This window comes from Ambystoma mexicanum, chromosome 3p (assembly GCF_040938575.1).
Source record: "Ambystoma mexicanum isolate Mex_15411 chromosome 3p, UKY_AmexF1_1, whole genome shotgun sequence".
Classification (NCBI taxonomy): domain Eukaryota; kingdom Metazoa; phylum Chordata; class Amphibia; order Caudata; family Ambystomatidae; genus Ambystoma; species Ambystoma mexicanum.
Window position 1 is genome coordinate 612,675,720 of NC_090925.1, and position 21,439 is coordinate 612,697,158.

Consider the following 21,439-nt stretch of genomic DNA (forward strand, 5'->3'; position numbering starts at 1 on the left):
TTTTTTTCCCGGCGCCCAAGAATGTGCAAGTACCGGGACATTACGGGCCCACCGGACCCGGTAATTGCCCATTCCTGGGCGCCGGAAAGAAATGCTCCCCATTCGAGCCCCTTAGGGCTCAATGGGAGTGGGGAGGCCGGGTGCTCCGGCACCATTCTGAATGGTGGAGGTGCATTCCGACATGGTCTGCTCGCAGGTGCCGATCCGACTCCCAGGTAAGACCTGGCGGGCGAAAAGGCACCCGCGAGCAGAACTCGTAGTTTGCCGGTACGGTAAGAACGGTACCGGCAAGCTTAACGGTAGCGTTGTAACTGTACCGGCAAACTTGGAATGAAGCCCATTGACACCTAAAGCTTGCTGTATGTGTTTACACATACCACCACATGCAGCTGCAGTTATGATTGCATGTGCCAGGAAAAGGGACTGCTCCTCGCCACATTGAAACAACTCATTGCTCTGCCAGTTAAGTGACATCCCACTTCAAATACCGGTTTCTTACAATGAGTGATACACAAAGCAGCCTGTTTACCTTCCACACACATTCACCTTCCTGGCGGGAGCAGGGTGCATCCCTGACCTCTCATCCACCCTCTGCAAACCCCCTGCAAAGATTGTCAGGTGCACTCCCACATGTGCAAAGCGCTTTATCATTCACATAACTGCGTAGATGAGGACACCCCACAACCTGCAAATATGCCTGCCCAAAACACAACACACTGCACCTCTCCTATCGACCCTCTTCTTGGGGAAGTGGCATCCTCTTGCACACCCCGCCCCCCCCACCCACCCCCGCTGTCAAAGAGAATGAAATTGAAGTGCCCGATTGTTCTCCATGGCAACGCGTGGCACCCGCACTGACACGAACTGCTAAGTCATATCTGCAGAAGAAGAGCTGTAAGGAGAACCTGGCACGGTTGAAGGTTTAGGACAGGATACAGAACCAAGAGGGGAGAGCTGCGAGGTGGTTTTTTGCCGAATTGCTGCCGCCAAAGCTCCCTCCCACATGCCACAATTTTGCCTGCACTGTCCTTGATTTTAAATCAGAGGTCCTTTGAAACAAGACTATTCATGCATAGCTCACTTTCGATATTCTGTTTTATTTTGGCTTTTTGGTGGCACTGTAAGCGCTGCCTATACGCCAAAACTATTTGAATGGGAAGGCAAGGGCGGAGAGAGATGTGAAGGGGAGACATGGCCTATGGGCGTTGTTTGGTTATTTACTCACCCACTGACTAGTCCCTACGGCCTTTCACACACCCACTACCTGCCCCACCCCACCGAAAACCCCTAATCCTGGGAACTCTTTGAGCTAGCTCTGTGCTTTCTGAGCAGCTTTCTGACAGCTATTTTTTTAATGCATCTTTAAACCAGCTTCCGGTGTAATGAAAATGTATTACCCAAGTGTACCCTCAGCCATCTGATTTATTAGCAGTATATGTTTCCTTGCACTGAATTATTTTTAAAAACAAGCATTGGCAAAGCCAACAGTTTTAGTTCTTGCAGACATTTGGCAGGCAGTGCCATAATATGCCAATGTACTAATATCATTTCCCAGCTGATGCCATCTTTTGGCCAGGTAGTGACTTGATGGCTGTGCGCCATAAATGCCAATCCGATGCCTGCACAAAAGCCAAGACTGTTGACTTTGCCAGTGATTGTTTAACATATACAATTAGTCCTACTGGAATGATGATTTATCACCACATGCAAAAAACGTGCTTACCTAGAACTTTTGCGTGTGCAGAAAATATAAAGTGCAGTGATTTTAAAGAACTATGAATACTCCTGCCCAATGTTGGTTGTGTAGATTTCATCCTGACACCAGTCTCCATTCATTCCTTAAACCACATGGGAGCCCATTACTGTAATGGAGGCCCTGTGCTAAAAAGTCACTTTGGATCACAAGCAGAAGCGGGAGAGTCCTATTTGTAATCCGAACATGCGTGCACATACCAGAGGAGGCCTTCGCTCATTTGCATGGGGGTGTGTCCATGCTAATGAGAGAATCCAATTGCGCTGTGCGTGCTTGGAATCACCATGTGCGGGTACATATCTGTTGGAGCACCTAGTGGCCCTATCTGGGCCGCACCCCGCCAGTTTGGAAGAGGGGTGCGGTTACACACCATGCATGCCAACATTCAGACACAGCTGGGAGGGAGGTTTCCACAATGAAATCGGGAGACCAACATTTCCCCATAGGCTTGCATTGGGGCTACAGCTATTTCAGGCGGGAGACAGTGAAAACTAGCCCAATTTTTCACTGAAAAATCGGGAGTCTCCCGCCTAAGGGAGGGTTGGCATGTATGACATACTGCCCTACCCGTGGGAGCTTATTTGATTCTGACCCTCACTGATGTACTCAGGTTGGCGGAGCAATAATGAGAGCCAAACCAAAAACTGCGTGAGAAACACACTGCACCGCTCCCAAGTGCAATTATGTGGCACAATGTCCCATGCTTCGGCTGCCACAGCATGCACTCGATGTGCTTAGACCGTCTGGCCCCTAAACGGCATTGGCCTCATATTAGAACTGAAATATACATATGCGTAATAGGCATATCATGTAAGTCTTCCATTGAAAGTCATTAGACACCGCAGCTAAATCTAACCCAGCTGGGTTCCTGCTCTGATGTCAGAGGGCCAGGTTTGCAAAAATGCTGGAGAAGCCCACATCTGTCCAGTGCTGCCTCAATGCTCAGACCCTAAAATGTGCTCTTTGTGACACCTGCATGTCGGCATGAGCAACCAATCTCATTAAGACCGGGTAAGAGTTGGCAGTCCACAATTGTTGTCAACGGCCCTGTTAATATGTAAGAAACATCTTTGATAACATGGAAGGCCCGAAAGAAACCACATGTGGATGGTTGTGTTTGGGAGAAAGCGAGCCTGGAAAATAAGAGGAGGGAATGGTGGATAGATCTGACAGTATTGAAAGGTAGTGCGCCATGGTTTGGGCATGTTTGACCTTTTGCAAATTGCCATTGGCAATTTGACCTTAAAACATTTGACCTTTTGACCAAATTGACCTCCATTGTTAAGGATGCGGGGGACATCCCTGCAACCCCCTTTTGATCTACTTACATGAACATGAGAAGCGGGGGACACCCTCATGTTCAGGTAAGTAGGTATTAACCTATTTGCAAAAAACAGGTCAATTTGGACCACTCAGAAAAGGTCAATTTGGTCAAAAGGTCAAATGTTTTAGGTCAAATAGGCTAATACCATGCGCCATGTGGGCTGCCTTCAGAGAGTTACACCATTATATAGTGCCCAAATGAGGAAAATGTGAATTTGTCTGAAGTCTTATTTATTTCTAATTGTATGTCCCGCGATACCCTGATGCGTGGTTTGTGTAACGGAACACTGCTTCATTGGGGGCCATTCTTATGCCTGAGAAGATTCATTGATACCAGACTGGAGGTGGATTGCTTATTTCTGAGAACTATCTAATGCTACTCATTGTCCAGCTACCTTTTTAGAATGCAAATACCATAGACAACCAAATGCTTTTTTTTGACAGGTGACGGCCGTCAAGCACTGTCTGCAGCCAGACTGTATTGATATTTGCAATAACAAAAGGAATCAATTAAAGACCAAGAACAGCAGAAGAGTCACCACCCGGGTCACCATTAGCAAAAATCGTTTCAAGGTCCTGGCCTCTCTGGAGGGAATTGTGATTGACTACACATAGGCCACTTATTTGAAACCCAGACTGACCTTGGAGCCCAATCCGTAACGTTTAGCAATTAACCTATCCCATAAAACACTCAATTTAGTCGTGGAATATAGCAGGCTATTTCAACAAGCTTCATTATCCAGAAACTGTTGGTAGACTCAAATCTTTTTTTGTTATCCTGCTCCAGGAAAATAGGGCTTGCACCGAATTAGATATATAGATGGTTACCATCCTTATCAGCTTCTGGGTACCAAGGAGAACAAAGGCAGACCCATGGGAGGACTTTGTATTTGCCTCAAAGTCTCACTAGGTCTATCTATTACTGTTGTTCCTATTGACTCCTTCCATCTGCAATGTTTAATTCTAATGGCAAAATAAGGTGGGCCTGCACAATACCTTGGAAATTTTATTAATAACTTAAATAGACACCCACACGTTCCTCCTCTAATGCACCTGACGGAAACAATAGCAAAACTCTGATAAATTAAGGTGACTACCTATAGTGGTGAGTTCAATGCCAAATTATGTAACAAACCGGCATCAGACTTATTAAATCCCACAGGAGATTAACTTAAATCCTGGGTCTTGTGCAAAGGGTTTAAAATTATATTTGTGGTTAAAGGAGTGGGGTCTCTGCTCCATCAATGGCAGACATCTTAATGATATTCCAGGGAAGCACATCTTCATCAGGGCACATCAACAATTGACTATTTTTGCATTTCAGTTGAATAACTGGGTCTTGTATCCTGTTTAGTGATCATGACGCTATAGCCCTAAAATTAATTAGGCCCCGCAAAGCTGCTGTAAGCAAGAACATTCAGCATACTCAAAAGATCTTGGCAACGCCTTACAGAAGAAGACTGGGATGGGATTCCAAACTTAGTGCGGACATGAACGGAAAGATAACATGGTCTAATAAACCCCTGATTGATACAATACTTGATGCCACAGCAAGTCCAGAAATAATACTGGAAGCATATTATAGCCTGATGCCCGCCATTTCCTGTAATTTATTTTAAAGTAAACAATCAATGTAAATCCATTAAAAGGATTGGCTGGTTTAATGATAGGCGTAAATAAGTCAAAGGTGATCCTACTTTATACCTTAAAATCTACCGCTAGCAAGCAACTTGTTATAGTGAAAGCCCGGCAGAGTATAAAAAGGCATTGTCGGAACGCAATACCAAACTAGAAGAGGAAGCATAGGAAGAGCTAATCAATGCTGTGGTTAAGCCTAATTCGAGGAAGTCCCCCCAACCCCCTGCACTTTGTGTTATCACACTTGCATGATCGGTATCACACAAGGCCTAGTAAGATAGTTTGTTTTGTCCTCCCTCTGTCTTCCCTCCATTGTGTTGTCGCGCCTAAAAACACTTGTGTACATGCGTGTTATAAATGACTCATCATATAATATCAGATCATAATTAGTGAACAGGGGACCAAAACTTAAATCCAATTACAATCCAGTGAATGTAAATGTTTTGGAATCAACTTCGACTGAAACATTTTCGGCTTTTTATGGCTCCAAGGATGATAGTAACAATTCTGGTGTACCTGTTGCATCTTTAATATATAAGTTCGAAATCAGGTTTACACACACACACACACACACACACACACACGCAGACCCTCAATGTCTTGCACAAACCGGCTTTTGGAAGAAGTCCTGGTCTGATGCCATTCCAGCAGTGCAATATAGGTCAGTCAAAGAATTTTGGGTCTCGCTCCTGGTTCAAGTGTTCAACAATATGCTAATTCAATGTAGTTTTCCCAGATCATTGCAACAAGGCATATCATTTCAGAAGGCAAGTAGAGACTCGCTTTCTGCCTACAGGCTCATATCTTTACTAGCTTCTGAATTTAAATTCTTGGGTAGAATAGTGTTGGCACGCTGATATCCAGTTAGTATTTGGAGACGGCCTACGTACAAGTGGAACCTTTTTAAACCTATATTTAATCATATTAAATTCAATCTATTTAGAAAAAGAGAACATTTATGATCCTTATCACTGCTTTTGATAAGGTTAACAGAATAAAGTTTGTGGCATCTGCTAAGACACATGAACTGCCCAGAGGTTCTGGTTCCCTTACTGATTCACTTGGCCAAAGAAATTGAGGCCCGTGTGCGTTTCGGTTTCCATGATCACTGCACATCTTGGTTCTCAGTTACAAGTAGTCTAAGGCAAGGTTGTGCTTTAGCCTCCTTATTATTCTCACTCAATGGCCTGCCTAAACACTTTAACGCCTGTGAAGCCGATGTGCCTTGTTTCGGTTGTAGGTCCATCCCCATATTGGCTTATGCAGACGATACTGCGTTTCTGGCTCAGACATAATGGTCTGTGTAGAGGCTCATTGATGCTTATTCAGAATTCATTGGGGGAATTTGACATTTCTGTGAATGTTTCAGAATCATCGAGCATGGTGTGTACCACAGCCCGGAATCACAATCTAAAGAAAACCCACACTTTCTGCCCTAATAAGGAAAAGATACCTGTTGTTGAGTCTGATGATTATCTGGAAGTGAGTTTCACTCGTGGTTTAAAGGTTAGAAACCAGATAGAAAATCAAGCAAAGACAAAATGCTGACAATCGTAGTTATAATGCATTTTGCGAAAAAATGAATAAGGCTCAATGGGTACAGATGTGTCGGAGAAGCTATCCCAAAACCCAAAGCATTGACTACATTTGGAGTTGGGCATTTTGAAAAATGGTCATTTAAATCACAATTTAGGCCTCCCTTGCTCAGCACTGAATTGTTCTGTTCATTAGGAACGCTTCATGCCTTTTATTGATGAAGAACTAGCATTAGAATCTTCTACATGCACCTCGAAACACATTGTGTATAAGCAAATTATAAATACCCAATAAATAAAATAAATTAAAATGTTGTGGCTAAGAATATGGTCAAATGATAAAGCAATCCCCAGAAAAATTATTTGGTAGCATATTGTAGCATCTGAAGTAACTTGGACCTCAATTCTTTGTATCACATTAAATGGTGCTTCTGTAATATTAAGGTGCCTTCAAATTTTTTGGGGACGAACATTATTGGTCGTCATCCCAATGCTAAGTTAAAACATGTTTTAAAATGAAAATGTGTTTTGGACCGATAAGATATTGATCTTCAGAAACCTTTCAACAGGAAACACTTCATATTTGCAAACAGTCAAATACCTGTGTAGTTACTTTGGGCAAAATGCAAGCAAGAATGCACATTAATCACAAGAGCATGTTTTGATCTGTTACAGCGAAGAGAGGTCACATCGAACTGGTCACCAACGAATTTGCACAATTTCAACTGTTGAATTTGTTGCTCTGCAAACTCAATCCCTGCACTAAAGCCATTCAATTTTAATTAATGTAAACCTACACGTTATAATGTATTATTGGCTGACACTCCAATGATTTAATCTTTTTTTTAAATCTTTTTTAAAAGGTGCGTTAAATATCAGAAGTATTAAAAATCAGAAGTATTTTGATGAAAAAATCTTACTTCATGGCCTATTGGCTTCTTAATAAGAGGATATTTTCGTGAATTCCCTCATGTTATGGTTTTATGGTGTTTTTATTCTCATTAGACTCTAAAATGTTGTAGTTTATCACTTTATTGTACTTTTTTTGGTTTTATGGAATTAACTTCAGAAATAAACTTTGATTGATTATTGGAATGGCTCTCATTGTTTTTGTCCCTATTAGCGTTGCATATTTTTTTAAACAATATAAATAAAGATGAAAGAAATGAAAAAATATACGTTTTTGAAGGCTTGCAACAGCAAAAATACCATTGTACCCAGAATTCAATTGTATATAGGTCAACATCGACGAGGGGCTGATTTCCATAGTATGAGCGGACAACCCACTGGGGCTTAGCTCTCAATGTCTGTGATATCAGTAGGAACTCCTCGCTGGGTTCCATAATGAATACAGACTCCTTCAAATTTCAGTTAAGGTCCTTTATTAGATTCGAGGTGGACAAATGTGGACAGAAAAAACAACTACGGGTTTCACGCTGCCGGGCTTCATCAGATTGTGTTACCAATGTGCATGCAGGTCTGTTTACATACATTTCAAAGTCCCTCTTTGATTTCAATTGCCCAATGCGTCCCACTGGTGTTTGACATAGTAGCTGCCGCCCACCATATTTGAACATATTCCCATTGTATAGAAAAGCATTATAAATCCTGCTTTGGAACTGTATAGTATCACACAGACATTTGAAATTACTGGACGCCTGTAAATTATTGAAACAGATATTGAAACATATATTGGACGGCTCTCATGAGTATTAAAAAACAATCAATGTTTTTAACGATCTTGCATTGGGCACAGGTGTTAATAAATGGTTCAGCATAGATGGAATTGAATCCAAGTGGATACAGTGTCTAGCTGTGATAGACTTGTAATAGAAACCGAACTGCCCGTTGGAGATCATGTGTAAGCTTGCAATTAGATTGGATTGCACAAAGCTGCATAGAGTTTTGACTGCAATAATGGGTAATCCATGATAAAGTGCATAGTGCTTAGTGCAAATGATATGACTATAATGTTGCGATGTAAAAAATGCATAGTATTTTAGCAGCAATAATGGATATTGCACAGTAAAGTGAATGGTACTTAGTGCAAGCCATATAACGATATTTGTTTGAGTTCTTTTTGGAAAGTCATCTTAGGAATCCTGCTAAAATAGCATATGGTATACAACATTGCCAAGGAAATCAAACTGCCCATTGGACATCATGTTTGGACTTGGGGTTGGATTGGATTGCACAAGGGTGGAAAGTGCTTAATCAGCAATAATGGATATTCCACAATGAAGTACCTGGTGCTTCGTGCAAAATATATAGCAACACCATTGCACAAAAGTGCATATTGTCTTAGCAGCAGTAATGCATATTCTGTAATAAAGTGCATAGGGCTTTGTGCAGACTATATAGCTATATCGTCGCACAAAAGTGCATATTGTCTTAGCAGCACCAGTGGATGTTCCACTATCAAGTGCATTGTGCTTGGTGCAAACCGTATAGCAATATTATTTCCAAAGCATTTTACATTAAAGGTAATAAGGATTTATTTTGATTCAATTGCATGAAATATATGGTGCCTAACAAAAATTATGGACATTCTATGATAAAGCGCATAGTGCTCAGTACAAGCTAATCAACAGTATTATTTACCAAAGCATTTTACATTTAGGCAACGGGGAAAAAAGGGGTTCCTGGACATTAATCTGGCTTACTGGACTTTTGTTATCTGTGGGTTTGAGTCATTGCCATAAGGGGCATATTTGGAAACTACAGACCTTGCTAATCATTGGTATATGTTTATTAACCATACCAAGAAACATTATTTAAGTACAGTACAATAACACATAATATTAAAATCAACCTAACGTATCACCATTACATCAATTGGTTTTCATGTGATGTGTAGGAACCAGCAAAATACATACGTTTGTTAATAAAGGTTGCACGGAGAGTCCTTTAGTTAATCTCCTACAAATGTGTATAGTTCTTCATCCCTATTGTGTCCAATGGGGGTCTTGGTGTTATGATCTATGATATATTGGCATTCAGCATGTCTTAATCTTTGTTCTCTGTTGCCTCCCCTGTGATGTTGGGGTATAGTGTCAATGGCAAAGTATTTAAAGGAGGCTATATCTCCTCGATGTACCTCTTCAAAATGCTTGGCCAGAGGGTAAGTCATGTCAAGGTTTTTTATTGCTCTTAGATATTGGAGTATTAGACTTTGACCTCCAGCTCGGTGCTGCCAATGTACCATAGTTTACAATTGCAGGACATTACATATATGACAACTTTGATCAAACATGTGATTCATTTCTTTATTTCAGTTTCTCGTCCAGTGCGTGGATGGCTATGAGGTTTGATGGTAATTCCAAACCTGCAAGCCTTACATTTGGCGCATTTGTGGAAGCCTGCAGATTGGTTTGTTAGCTACAGTGGATGCTTGGGAGATGGTTGATTGAAACAAACAGGGTGACAATTTAGATTGTATCGATGCTGTTTACCTGAATGTAATGCTTGCATTGGCTTGTATATGTTGACAGAAATCTTGATCTCTTGTTAGGAGATGCCCGTGTTTTTCTAAATTCTTTCTCACCTCTTTGGCCCCCCTCACTGGAGATCGTGATAAATCTTATACAGTCAGCCGTCTCTTTAGGCTTCAAACTCTTGGATCTGCCTTTAATAAGTAGCTCATTCCTGGTCTGGCTCGAACATTTGTTGTATGCTTTATTTATGACCACTTTCGAGTGTCCCCTTGCGTAAAATCTGACAGCTGCCATTTTGGTGTTTTTTTGACAAGTTTTCTCCTTGCTGGAGTTCCATTTGATACGTAAGAATTCGCCATAGGGTATACTGTTTTTCAAGCCAGTTGGGTGTGCACTGGTTGCATGCAGTACTGAGTAAATGCTGGTAGTCTTCTGATATAGTTTGGTAGCGATTACTCTTTCTACTATCTTGATTGTAATATCTAGGTATACAACCTCTTCTCTGTCATGGTGTTCTGGGAATTTTAAATGTTCATCTTTTGTATTGAGGAGTTAAAAAAAATTCCAGCCACTCTGCATCTGTGCCATCCCATAAGGTAAAGAGATCATCAACATATCTTCACCATACTATCACCTTGTTGGTATGGGTAGTCATTGTGTCTGAGGCAAATAAGGTTTCCTACAATGCCCCCATAAATAAGATGGCATAAGTTGGAGCTACCGCGGTTCCCATTGCCATCCCGCACACTTGATTGTACAACTGACCATCAAGCATGAAAGAATTATGCGCGAGGCAGAAAAGTAACATGTCTAGCAGCATCTGAGAATGTTCTCCATAGCTGAGGGATCTTGTTGAGTGGTATCGCTTCACTGCTTTGATACCTAGTTTGTGGGAGATACATCTGTATAATGAGATGACATCAAGGGTGATCAGCAGATAACCTTAATTCCATGGAATCTGATCAATTTGTCTGAGGAAGTCAGTTGTATCTTTTGTATAAAATGGAAAGTTTATATATATATATAATGTTCTATTGGAGGGACAATCAAATCAAATATGTTTACCGTTGTGGAGTTCATTAATGAATGCATCAAATTAATCAAGCTTCCCTTGGGATAAGACTAAGGTAATCAATGCCACATTAGAGAAATTGGGATGCATAGCAGTGCAGAGCCTGTTCCTGTTGCAACATATTTGAATTTAATCACACTTGCACAGTGCCTTTTGCAAATGAGGATGTGTGGGCATTAGCTTTAAACCTGGACATTTACGGGGGACATTCCCCCAATTGCATGAGAGCACCTGTATGTAAATGAGGGAATTTCCCAATCGCGCATCTGTCTGCTACAGGGAATCCAGACATGTAAGCAGGTTACCAGGAAACACCCAATGAGTCTGTGGTACATGGAGGGGCAAACACTGAGCACCCACCCAGAAGTGGACGTTGGGAGAGGGCACAGATGGTCCTAAAGACCCTCTCAAGTCCTCCCACCCTCTTCCGGCTGCAGCCTAGTCCTGTCCAAAAGTCATGTCTCGGGCTGCTTTACACAAATCCTGTCAGCACGGCCGGCATCACACTGAGGCGCTTTGGGCATGGCAACCTCCACCTGACCTTTGCGGGAGGTGGGAGCGAAGGGGGGTTGAAGTACTCCACGAAAGCATCCTGATTCCCCCAGTAGCTAGATATTCTTTTGTATAAAGGACAGTGACTTTATAGGGATGTTCCCATTGATATGACGATGGAGTTGGCCTGCCTATGGCAGACCACCTCTGACGTGATCTATCAAGTGTGTGTCACTGTCTGACTCCTTAGTGAAATCCACACCTGTGCCAGCCAGCACGCCATCTGTAACAGGAGGCATGAAAGCATGACTGAGGAAGTCTGGCACTGGTTGGTCAACATCCTGCGAGTTTGAAATAATGTGCCCCTTTGTTTGAGGCATAAGACCCCCATCTCAGCTCTGGTTCCCCATATGTACTGCAGGCTGTAAGCATTAATGTGAAGGATTCAGGGGAAGCGGTCATTCAAAGAAAAGGGATTGGGATCCATCTATTTAAGAGGCAAAGTATTGCAGAGGAGGCTGCAGAGGACCCTGATGGCAAAACCCTGAGTCCCTCATGGACCTTCTGCAGAGCAACATCCTGGACTAGGCCTCAGGCATGGTGCTCTTCTCCACCTTGCCAGGGGAAGCCGCACATTCCAATCATCACCATAGCACTCTATCGAAAAAGAGTCCACAGCAAAGAAGAAGACTGTGTCTTCGGGAAACAGAGGCCCCCCACCCCTGAATAAACATAAAACCAGCAGTAGTGTCAGCAGGGTCTGGGTAAGTGCCAGGTGGGCACCTAGGTCGTGGTGATCCCATCTCCTCGGAGATAAGAGTGTAATCTTGATTTGATCTAATGAAGGGTTCCATCGCTCGTGCCCCATGTACCCTGTTGTAGGCACCGTCCCCAACGGCATACACCAGTACACCAGCATGTCCACACGATTGCTGATGTACCCTTGCCACCCAGTATTGCCAGCTACTTTCGGAGGCCCAGAACCACTGCTGCCTATATCCTTCAATGACAAAGCTCTTTTCTGTCCCATCAAACAGTCTGCACCTAACTGCAGGTCCCACATCATCAGGCACTAGCCCGATTCCCTTACAATCCTAACTGCAAACAGCCGGTCGCAGGCCCAAGGCCCTGGACACAGAGAACTGCAACCATGACGGTGCTGACCCCCTGAAAACCTGGGTCCCCATGCAAAGCCTGACCACGAGCTTCCTCTATTAATGGTGTGAGGGTGATGACCCCCTAGAAACCTGGGCCCCCATGCAAAGCCTGATAACGAGTTTCCTCTATTTATGGCGTGAGGGTGCTGAACCTCTAGAAACCTGGGTCCCCATGCATAGTCTGACCACGAGCTTCCTCTATTTATAGTGTGAGGGTGATGACCCTCTAGAAACCCGGGTCCCCATGCATAGTCTGACCACGAGCTTCCTCTATTTATGGTGCGAGGGTGATGAACCCCTAGAAACCTGGGTCCCCATGCATAGTCTGACCACAAACTTCCTCTATTTATGGTGCGAGGGTGATGACCCCCTAGAAACCTGGGTCCCCATGCAAAGCCTGACCACAAGCTTCCTCTATTTATGGTGTGAGGGTGATGACCCCCTAAAAACCTGGGGCCCCATGCAAAGCCGGACCATGAGCTTCCTCTATTTATGGCGTGAGGGTGCTGACCCTCTAGGAACCCGGGTCCCCATGCAAAGCCTGTCCACGTGCATCCTGTATTTATGAAGTGAGGGTGCTGACCATGCAGGATCCCAGGCCCCACTAGAAACCCCGACTGAAAGCTTCCACTATTTATGATGTGATGGCCTCCAGGAACCCGAGTCCCCATGCAAAGCCTGACCACGCACTTCCTCTATTAATGGTGTTAGGGTGCTGACCTCACACGAACCTGGTTCCCCATGCAAAGCCTGACCACGAGCTTCCTCTATTTATGGTGTGAGGGTGATGACCCCCCTAGAAACCTGGGCCCCATGCAAAGCCTGACCACGAGCTTCCTCTATTTATGGCGTGAGGGTGCTGACCCTCTAGAAACCCGGGTCCCCATGCATAGCCTGACCACAAGCCTCCTCTATGTATGGTGTGAGGGTGGTGACCCCCTAGAAACACTGGTCCCCATGCAAAGCCTGACCACGAGCTTCCTCTATTTATGGTGTGAGGGTGATGACCCCCTGGAAACCCTGGTCCCCATGCAAAGCCTGACCAAAAGCTTCCTCTATTTATGGTGTGAGGGTGATGGCCCCAAGAAACCTGGACCCCATGCAAAGCCTGACCACGGGCATCCTGTATTTATGAAGTGAGGGTGCTGACCATGCAGGATCCCAGGCCCCACTAGAAACCCTGACTGCAAGCTTCCACTATTTATGGTGTGAGGGCCTCCAGGAACCCGAGTCCCCATGCAAAGCCTGATAGCGCGCTTCCTCCATTAATGGTGTTAGGGTGCTGACCTCACAGGAACCTGGTTCCCCATGCAAAGCCTGACCACGAGCTTCCTCTATTAGTGGTGTGAGGGTGCTGGCCTCACAGGAAACTAGGCCCCCATGCAAAGCCTGACATGAGCGTCCTCTATTTATGGTGTGAGGGTGCTGACCCCCAGGAACCCATGTCCCCAAGCAAAGCCTGACTGCGCGCTTCCTCTATTAATGCTGTGAGGGTGCTGACCTCACAGGAACCTGGTTCCCCATGCAAAGGCCGACCACGAGCTTCCTCTATTTATTGCGTGAGTGTGCTGACCACCCTGGAACCCACGTGCCCTCGAAAGCCTGACTGCAAGGTTCTGCTATTTATTCTACACCTGTGTACTGCTAGTTTTCTTTGGACATCTTTTTTTTTAATCACCTACTAATTTAGGTAGAGAAAGCGGTGTAAATAAAAACCTTTGGCTGGAAATCAGTCTATTTCGGTTGGGCTAGCAAATAGCAATCGTATGAGTCCATTTCTATCCTGGAAGTACGAGCACTCGCCCCTGGCTACCATAGGCGAGCCAAGACTTCAGAGTCCTGTGAAGCCCGCTCCAGGCATAGTGGTACCCAGCCCCAGGAGGATGCAGCTCCCCAGCATTACGCCCTAGCACAGCCAGGGGCCCCCACCCAATCCAATGTCTGAAGGACATTTCAGACACACTACAATATACACTTTCTAAAATGCTGAAACTTTTTTTGTATAATTATAATGTTTGGTTTTATCTTTGATTTAAAAACGTGGAACACACCTGTGATAAACTGAATTCAACCTCAAAATGCTCAAAGATACCCCAAGCCTTCTTTGTTCAATGTGCCCAAAATCCTTTCTTTTTCAAGAAGATAGAAGAATTTTAAACTGAAGAATTTCACATCTTATACAGAATTTCCCTGCAGTAGATTACAATATGAGGGTTTATCGGTTGGCAAAAGGCTTTTCAGTTTCAATTGTAGTGTCAGAAATGTTTGTATAACCCTGAGGAACACTGCCATGGGTGTGTTCCCAGACGAGAAAATACGTCTCAAACACAGTAGAGCTGATGCTGTACCTGGCTGTGGGGTAAGGATGAGATAACAGGGGTTGGGACAAGATGGCAAGCTCGAAGCTTGTTTCTGTGTGTCTAGCTATGTATATGTGTTGCTGTACCATCTGATGAGGAAGGCTTTAACCTGGGCATCCCTAAGGGAATCACCCCACATTATTTATATGTGTTGCTGTACCATCTGATGAGGAAGGCTTTAACCTGGGGACCCCTAAGGGAATCACCCCACATTATTTATATGTGTTGCTGTACCATCCGATGTGGAAGGCTTTAACCTGGACATCCCTAAGGGAATCACCCCACATTAACAATCACACTCAGGTGACATGAAAGGTTGCAATACCCAGACACCCTGAGCGTACAGACTCACACTGATCAATTGAACTCAGGTGACATGAACGTTTGCAGCTCCCAGACACCCTGAGGGTACAGGCCCACACTGATCAATTGCACTCTGGTGATATGGAAGGTTGCAAAATGTGACATCCCTGAGGGTACGGGCCCAAAATGACCAATTGCACAAAGGTGACATGGAAGTTTGCAAACCTGCTCACCCCGAGTGTACCGGCCCAAACCGACCAATTGTACTAAAGTGTAAAGGAAGGTTGCAAAAGCCAGCCACCCTGACGGTGCAGACCCACACTGATCAATTACCATAATTAAAGTGGTTGTTTAAAAAACCCGGCCACCGTGAGCGTGCATGCCCACACTGACCACTTGCACTCAGTGACATGGAAGGTTGCAAAGCCCGACTACACTGAGGGTACAGTTCCACATGACCAATTGCACTCAGGTGACAAATAAGGCTCCAAATTCCGTCTAACGCGAGGCTTCTGGCCCTTTCTGACCAATTGTACCCAGGTGTCACAAAAGGATTCATAACTTGATCAGTCAGAGGGAACTGGGACACCAAGACAAATCACACCCAGTTATCACGCAAGGTTGCAACACCTGACCAGACTTAGGGAACAAGGCCACACTAACAGCCACTGCCTCTGCCGTGTAGAGGAACACTTTGCCTGAAGGATGGAATCCCCTAGGAGTACTGTCTCTGGAGGCACAGGAGCAAAACCCACATTGGGTAGATCGTAATCTCACCGGCCGAGACAGCCGCCAGCTCCAAGAGGCCATGTGAAAGGCAAACATAGAGTCTTATCATACGTTGGGCGGTATCCTGTGCTAATTGCACCAGGATACTGCCCAACGCTATTAGCATTACCGCAACTCAGTCCTGCGCAATTTGTGCCGCATCCCGAGTTGCAGGGGGGCGGTAAATTCCCATTGAACCCAGTGGGGGTTTCTTGGCGCTATTAGCGCCACACCAATAGCTTCCAAAACAGGCGGAACTGAGAGATTTTTAAAACCCCCACTTTCCACCCAACTCGAGATTGGGTGGAGCTGTAAATGCAGCGGTAATAGCATTACCACTGCATTTTACCTCTCCGCCTAATTCATGATGAGGCCGATAGTGCTTTATAAATACTTGAATGCCACAGTGCAGGGATCAAAATAAAGAAATGATGAGCAGGAGCTAAAAGCAGCCCCTGGGCTTCAGGCATCAGCCAGTAAGCAGGTGCTACTTCTCGGGAATGAGGAGCTAGCAAATCTAACTTTCATATGAGATGCAAACTGTAACTTTTGTCCATCCTGTATATAGTGTTTCGAAACAGACACTGCTAATGCCCCATGGGTATGTCTGTATGGCACCAGCTGGCCTCGGGAGGCAATAGTAGCTTCTTGATGCTGCGCCTGATAATCTAACTAGGCTCTAGAAACAGCTAAATACCTCCCGGCAATTTCCAACCTTGTTGTGACAAACGTGCTTGCCTGGCCGTAATGCATCTGTGAACCTGTGAATAGGTATCCACAGAAGTGAGAGACTGCCTCATTACGAGTATGGCGGTAAGTGGTAAAATTGGAAGTAACTGAGTTAGCTCCAATGTTACCACTATACAAAATTATGAGTTTTGGCTTTGAGTGGAAGATTTACCTCCAGCAAAACCCTGCAGGTAAATCTTGTCACTCAATGCCATAAAATCAGCAGAATTTAAGGAATTACTGCGGCGGTTTGTCTGCGGCAGTAATTCCACAAAAAAGCCCCATTGGGTTCAATGGTCCCAGAATAAATGGGGATTTACACGGCTACCACCACTTGTAATCAGGCAGAAATTCCACCTCACCAAGTGGGGGTAACGGTAAATCCGTTGTGTGGTATTTCAGAGGATTTTCTTCTGAAATAATTCCAAACTCGTAATGAGGCCATCACCTTCACATTGACACGTTTTCATGTCAGTGTACATCTGTATGGTTGCGTGCACCCCCCAACCGTGCAGGCGTGCAGAGAAGACGGACCCGCCCATGGGGCTGACTTACCCGCAGGAATGGCACGATCCCATCGCGGGCGATGGCTTGCAGCAAGCGCGGTGCTCCGGTGAGACTCTGCAGGCCGGCTCCGCAGGTGGAGAAGAAGGAGCCGAAGACGATCACCCAGGGAGAGGGCCAGGCCAAGGTGCCCACCACCAGGTTCCCATTGACGGCCTCCCCAAACCTGTGGACACAGAGCCAAGTCAGTACACGGGAAGACAGTAGACACAGAGCCAAGTCAGTACACGGGAAGACAGCGGACACGGGCAGACCTGGGGCATAGGACAAAAAATAGCCGTGCTCATTTGGCGCAATTTACAAAGGAAGTAAAGGAACATATGGGCGGTGGACCTAATATTTCCAGTTGTAATGATGTTCTCCACCTTTGCCTATATACTTGCAGAAATGCAGTTCCTTCATGTTTCTCGAGTCAAATCTAATAACAATCGCCACCTTTGCTGCATGCAAATCATACAATAGAGGTAAACACGTGAAATATGGAGACATCAACCCTGTTTGCTCAATCTCTTATCTCCCACTGGCAGCAAAGATGGTGGAAACAATCACTTTTTCCGATTCTACATTCAGTGCTATGTCCACCAGCTTTTAAACTGCCTCACATCACCACTGGTGTAGTTCGAGAGTGCCCAGGGCTGTCTGTGGAGTGGCAAGCTGTGCCCCCTGCCAGGGGTATGCACACCTTTGTCTTCCGGAGGAAAGAAAATAAGCGGCAGGGAGATAATAGGATGCAAAAGTGGGACATGGGTGCTACAAGCCACACAGAGGGTTGCAGGGGGGAGAAAGCTTTGTGATAGCATGGGGGTGCGGGGGGGTGTCAGTCCTGCTTGGTGGAGCATAGTTCTCCATGGAGCAGGCAGACACGGGCTGAGGTATTGTGGTGATTGCGTTGTGCCTTCAAGGCAGATTTGGAGAATTGTAAGTTAGAACGCAATGTCGGATGCATGAGGGCTCGAGAATGCAATCGTGCAATCCTGGAGTTTTAATGATTTTCTTGTCTTGGCATCTCATTACATTGGGCCTCATTACGACCCTGGCGGAAATCGTGGTGCAATATGCACCATGGAGCACGGCGGAAAGCTGCCGATACCGCCATGGGGGTTGGCGGATTCACCGCCCCATTCCGACCTTGGCGGGGCGGTAAATCCCCATTCCCCATTTTACCCTTCCCCATTCCCATTTTTGCCCCATAGGGCATAATGGGAGTGGGGAAGGCGTTAATTACGCCACCGTAATATACGGTGGCGTAATTAACAACAAGGTCCCGTAGCGCCATGGATTTCTCCGCCCGGAAAAACCAGGCGGAAAACGCTCCATGGTGCTACGGGAACTCGTAGTAGGGCGGACGGGTCTGCCGCGAATACCGCTGGCGTAAACCCACTCCGCCAGGGTCGTAATGAGGCCCATTGTGCCCCAGGTCAAACTCCAGAATGGTCATTCTGTGACTGCCAAGCCCGGGCCAAGAGAGGCGTAGTCAGGAATTGACTGTGTATCATGGCGAATGTTGTTGGTATCAGAAGAGCAAAATTAAAGAAGTCTGCCACTTTTATATACAAACGTTATTATTAGGACCTGGCAGCATGCCATGTAAGGTAGTCTTGATTTGATTTCCATGTGAGACAGGGTGGTGCCGTACTTGAGAGAGTACGGTAATGCATAGCCATCTAGAGTAAGACAATACAGCCTGAGCTCCCTATGCAGGCTGTGTTAATAAGACTGTGAAAAGGGGGCGGTGGATGGGTGACCAACAGGTTAGGCAGGGGGTGGACGGGAAACCAAAAGAGGCCCTGGAAATAATTCTTAAAAGTGGTCCCGTATTACACATTTTCAGCAAGTCCAACCCTTTTCCTCTGAGAACATTTGGAAATAAAATAGGCTACACACAAAAGAGTCCCAGGGTGAGAAGGCCCACTGGGAAATCTCCAGGGTTCCCTATGGGCTAGTCCGCCCCTGGGTGAGGTAGGGAGAGAATGGCCAGGTGCCTGTCCTTGTATACAGTGACAGGCTGCCACACGGCTGTCATGTTATGCAATATAATGCTACTCCTTGTGCTTTTCACCTTCTGACTGTTGCCTTTCCTTCCTCCATTATGCCTCAGCTTTCATTCCTCTCATGGAGAATGCGTCCAGGGCTCCAGCACGTGCCACCTTAAGACAAATGAACTGAACAGCCGAGCACGTGGCGGGGGAAAGATGGATGAACGGGGCGGGGGCGGTGGAAGCCAAGCGGGCTGGAAATATGCATTTGCGAGAATGATATTCCTGAGATTGATCGCCCCGCGACGTCAGAGACTTGTAGTATCCGCGGGTCAGGCGGCGTTGCCGTAGATACTGCTAACTAGATGTACGACATGGTGGAGTACGCGAGCCGAGAACATCAGCCAAGTCCCAAGGCTGAATAACAGACTCCTGAATCGGGGCCATTAGAAAAGAGCTCCTTCCACATTGTCTCCATTGGGAAAACATTTTAAAAATAGGGGCTGTCTACATTAGCAAGCAGACACCACCATTGCTCTCGCCGGCAGATGGAGGAGCAGCGAGAGCAGGACACAAACATTGGGTTGCTTTGTGGTATATTGAATCTGCCTTTTAATGCCTATTTAAAGCATCCTGTCTTCCCAATTGAGTTTGGGTCAAATCTGTTCTCCTCCATCTGACGTTATTGCATTCTAAGCCGCAGCTGCCTTCGTATTTCTGTCCCCAACGCTCCTGTTCCATCTGCTCACCCATTTACTCCTCCAGGCTGGAAAGGTGGAGGTGGAGTTTAACAAAGGCACCCGGGCACCAACTCTCCCTTCCAAACATAAGGCTTGAAGGTGATCAGTGACAGCACAGGATGAGTTGTGGTTCCTGGAATTGTTGTGAGAAGGGCTGGGTGAAGAAATGGTTAAAAAATGTATCCTGAATTAAGTGATCAGTCGAGGGATAAGGGGCGAGAGCCAGGAAGCCAGGATTATTGACTTCCGCACAGGCTTTAACTAAAATAATGAACATGTCATGTGTTGAGTTGAATGACTTTAATATCCTTTGGAAGAGTTTAGTTGAATTATTATCATTATGATTTACTTTCTTATATCACGCATCACGCCTGTAGGCCTCAGTTTTATTTATTTATTTATTTGTAATGCGCCGAAAGCCTGCAGGCATCAGGGCGCAGGAACAGTTACACAGCATTACATGCATAAAGAACAGGACAAAGATTAACAGGTTATGCAGGAGCCAAGAATAATATTTAAAAAGTAAGGTCTTTAGTGATTTGCTGAAATTTCTGAGATTGGGTTCAGCTATTAGCGTGGCCAGTAGATTATTCCAGAACGTGGCGGCTTTGACCATAAAAGATCTACCGAGGCAGTTTGTCCGCCTGAAATTCTGGCAGATGTTCTGCTTTTTGTTGGTTGATCGCAATGTTCTGGTTGGGTGGTAGTCAGGTATCAGTGCTTTGAGAAAGGCGGGAACAAAACTGTGAACACATTTGTGGACCAGGGTTCCCACTTTGAAATGAACACGTTGCTGAAAAGGCAACCAGTGGATGTCCCGTCTATGACTGGAGATGTGTTCACGTCTGGTGGGGTTCTTTACAGTGCGTACAGCATTGTTTTGCAGGACTTGACATTTTATTAAGATTAGCTGCTGAGGCTCCGATTAAAAGGGAGTTGCAATAACCGAGCCTTAGTGCCCACAAAAATGACAAGACAAATCTTGTACAAGTACAATAGGAGATCAGATCAAGAGCCAAACATCAGACCCAAAAGAAAATACGCTGTATGGATACAGTGTCCCCTGAGTAGGGTTGAGTTCAATAAAGAGGCCATTGGGATGAGAGGAATTCGTGCTACTCCTGTTGGAAAGGTACTATTAGCTAGGATTAACATTCACTTATGAAAGGTGTTATGGTGACTGCATCAATACAGTGTCGTCTAAGACCGTCTACTGGAACTAGTTGGCATGAAAGCAACAAGTAGGTCCCTTCATGAGTAAGAAGGTACGATGAACTGGCCTGTTTCATCAATGGTTGCAGAGAGTTTGGTGGAACAGACAATGCATTGACTATGTACAGTTGGAAGGGTTGGGTTGAATCAAGGCAGCGCCGCATGGGTGGGTCTGGCATGGTGTGGTTGTTGGATGTGTTAGATAACATGACACATGGCAGATTTGATTGAATGGAAAGCACACTTAAGGAATCTGTGTCCTTGGCAGGAAGGTGGGCTGCATTGTATTAAATACATTAATGGTTAGGTAATTGGAACGTAAACTGGATGAGAAGGATTAATCAGAATAGCCAGTTGGTGGGATGAGTCCACAGTTCAAAATA

At 45.2% G+C, this 21,439-nt stretch overlaps 1 protein-coding gene across 3 annotated transcripts in view; it reads right to left on the bottom strand.

Annotated features, from left to right (window-relative positions):
• SLC12A5 (solute carrier family 12 member 5) overlaps nucleotides 1-21,439 on the bottom strand; it is a 1,549,598-nt gene that overhangs the window by 283,674 nt on the left and 1,244,485 nt on the right. For all 3 annotated transcript variants that reach the window (XM_069651368.1, XM_069651367.1, XM_069651369.1), the window contains exon 12: nucleotides 17,120-17,294. In XM_069651368.1, the coding sequence (XP_069507469.1) occupies nucleotides 17,120-17,294 (175 nt within the window). The remainder of the gene's footprint in view (nucleotides 1-17,119; nucleotides 17,295-21,439) is intronic.